The sequence below is a fragment of the Morone saxatilis genome, unplaced genomic scaffold (assembly GCF_004916995.1).
Source record: "Morone saxatilis isolate NCDOM2014 unplaced genomic scaffold, NCSU_SB_2.0 Contig10, whole genome shotgun sequence".
NCBI lineage: Eukaryota > Metazoa > Chordata > Actinopteri > Moronidae > Morone > Morone saxatilis.
In genome coordinates, this window is record NW_023339652.1 from 1629730 (window position 1) to 1633033 (window position 3304).

At 41.1% G+C, this 3304-nt stretch overlaps 1 protein-coding gene across 1 annotated transcript in view; it reads right to left on the minus strand.

The window, feature by feature from the left end:
- Positions 1 to 727, minus strand: part of nup50 (nucleoporin 50) — a 2899-nt gene extending 2172 nt beyond the window's left edge. Inside the window, exon 1 of the mRNA XM_035675754.1 lies at positions 505 to 727. Within this exon, the coding sequence (XP_035531647.1) occupies positions 505 to 698 (194 nt within the window). The 5' untranslated portion in view covers positions 699 to 727. The remainder of the gene's footprint in view (positions 1 to 504) is intronic.
- Positions 728 to 3304: the final 2577 nt, after the last annotated feature.

Sequence of the window (3304 nt, forward strand, 5' to 3'; positions counted from 1 at the left end):
ACCGAGTGTGTGAACAAACCTCACTCAAACACCTTCTTCCAGTCAATCAATATATCGATCTGATATCAATCATCTGATACTGAAACCGGTTTAAAGTTAGCTGAACATAGTTAGCTCCCTTTAATAAGGCTAACGAGCGTTTCCTCAACGCAGCGAGGATGCTAACTAACATTTCAGTCTAATTAACAGTTAACCGGCTGAAATAATTAAACTCTTAACTGAGCAGGAACCGAAAATACTTCTAATAATCCGTCTGTGTGTCTAACATCCCCCCTGAGGCTGTTAGCCGCGGAGCTAACGACTGCCAACCGGGCCCGCACATTAGCAGTTAGCAGCTAACATTAGCAGTTAGCAGCTAACAGCTAACGCCATGTTAAACAACGCTTTGAAGCTAAACATTAGCAGTTAGCAGCTAACGTTAGCTGCTAACGTTAGCATTAGCAGTTAGCAGCTAACGTTAGCTCCTCTTACGGGCTAATTTTATTTCATTTAAAGTCGACGAACCTCTTTTTCGGGAATGTAAATTCCGACCTGGACCTGTGGCTGACTCTGTGGGCGGTTCTGTGGCTGATTCCCGGGCCGCTCCTGGTTCCGCTCACCGGCTCACAGATGTTAATTAACCTCCGTTTCAGGTAAAAAACCGCTGTTTTGAACGAGCCTCTCTCACGCCGCCATTTTACATAGCGGTATATCCGCATGGGTTCGCGCGCCCCACCTTTCTGCACATGCGCAGCAGGCACACAGGTCACTGTAGAGATGGGAGTTGTAGTCCGGAACAACAAGTACAAACTGCGAGAAATTAATATAAATATAACTATCTATTTTTATTAGTTTATTTTTTCTTTATATTTTACGGAAGCGTATTGTACGGAGCCCCTAAAGGGACATGGGACATTTTTTTTCCCCATGTCCCTTTAGGGGCTCCGTAGCATTCACTTAAAAGGGCGTTTTTTCTGAGTAATTTATTTATTTATTTATTTATTTTAATCATTTTTTCTGTTTTTCAGAGTAATTTTTTTCCTGAATTATCGAGAATACTTCAAACTCCCGTGCGAACCTCCAACCTGCAGTGACTCCCATGGACCTATAGTGACTTCTGCCCGCACATACATGCCCCAACTCATCTGCCCCAACTATCTACCATACCGGGACAATTTTGCTATGTATACATTGCTGTGTCTAGCAGATCTGAATGGGCTTTCCTTCTGAACAACCGCAAAGTCCTCAGGTGTCTGCGTAGAGTCGACAAACTAATGATAACACCATCTATATGGACTTAAAGACAGGACTATCTCCCAGTGTCTTAAACCCAGATCAAAGTCAAACTTCCTGAACTAAACAAGCCGGTATGTTTGTTTCCGCTCTCTAAACTCAGAAAACAAAATTGTCAGAAAAATCAGAAAAAAATCACTCCGAAAAGGCAATCATAAAATAAATTACTCTGAAAAACAAACCAAAAAAATTAATATTCAAGTTGAATGCAATATGCTTCCGTAATATATATCAGGGAATCAAGGGGATTAATAAACATTATACAACATAAAGCGTATAAATAAAAATTCAAGTTTATAGTTGCTTTATGTACACATAAATATAATATAATATAAAATAATATACAATAAAACTATAATACAGTTATTTATATACACATATACCTACACATTTACACACAGGACTCATTAATCCATTTTTATTTTGTTTTTAAAAGTGGCATAAATGTAATTCTACAAACTTGCATGCCTGTTAATAAATCAGTGCCCCACAAAAAAGTCTGGAAGTCTGGTATAAATGGAAAAACTCAAGAAACTGAGAAACCTTACTTGAACTGTACAGCATGAGTTTGTCTTCCTGTGTTATGAATAAAGTTGGTTTAACAGCCTAATGTAAGCACAGTCTGGGTTTCCCTGGTGCCACCAAATCCACCAAATCTTACATCTCTAAAGTTCATGAAACAGAAAGGGGAGGTTGTGTTCACTGGGAGGCTGCTGAGCCCCGTTCAGTTGCACACTAACAGCAGATACATTATCAGTGAGCGGAGGACGTCAGAAGGAAAAACCAGACAATATTCTCCCATAAAATATGAGATCCAGTTGACCTAAATCACTGATAAAGTGTGTGTTTGTAATCAGTTAAGCTAACCAATGATCTTCACTCTGTGAAGCTAAAAGTTGAAGATTGATTGACGGGTGAATGTCAGAATATGTTGGAGATCAGTTAGTTCATGCTGACGTAAGCATGCGTCACATTTAGTTTTACAGGAAGATAAAATGATTGATTGTTGATATAAAAATACAAAGAAATTGAGTTCCTGAGAAGTTTGAAAACATTATTTGTAAGTTAAAGAAAGTCTATTATGGTGACACAATAGAAATAAGGCGTTGTTGCGACGTGAAGGGCAGAATAACTTTCAGAAATTACAGTTATCAGTCACTCCGCCTGCATGAGGTAGCTGCGCCCCGCTACACGTGTCCTTCTCTGATTTAACCTGCGCAGCCTTTCCCTTCAGCTACATGGTGGTTTTGGGATTTGCATTTCAGCTTTCACTCCATCGTTCAGCGGCGCTGTGTGTTTCAGAGCTGGAAGAGGAGAAAAAAACGGGTTGCATGCAGAGACTCGAGGGATCGGGGGGTAAAATGGTGCAGAGCTGGGCAGCAGATGGCTCGTCTCCAAGCTTTCAGGATCCCGGTCGGCTTTGCCAAATAGGAACAGGTGCTGGAGAAAGTAGGAAGTGAGCTGTGGGCCCTAGCGGCAGCAGGAGACCCTTGACCAGCTGGCGAGGAGAAAATGGAAAGACTTGGCAGTAGAAAAAAGAGAAAACCTGTATAATGTAGAAGGAACAAGCCGGCCAACATGCGAGGCTGAGAGAGGCAGGGGCCGAACACATCTTCTCTGACTGATGGGAGCTTCTTCTGAAAGCTGCTATCAAATCCAGCATTTTATTCTGAAATACTACAAAGAGTTCAAAGTGATCAGAGTTAATTCTGAATGAATTAAAGGTTCAATGTGTAAGATTCTGACTGTTATTAATCACTCTTTATTTCAAATAAGTGAACATGTTGGAAGAAATTAGACATTCCTCAACCGTATGTTTGTAGGGATGAGGGTCAAAGGTTGTTATGCTCCCGAGTGTCTTCTCTCTCCGCTTCGGCCTACAAGTGCCAACGTGGCGAAGGGGAACATCTTACTCAACTACATCCATCACAACACAGAGTCCAACACAAAGCTAACATTACTTAAAGCTTGTGGAATATATTTTTAGCTGCCTAACGTTACCTTACTGGGAAATACTGGGGCAGCTGGCCGC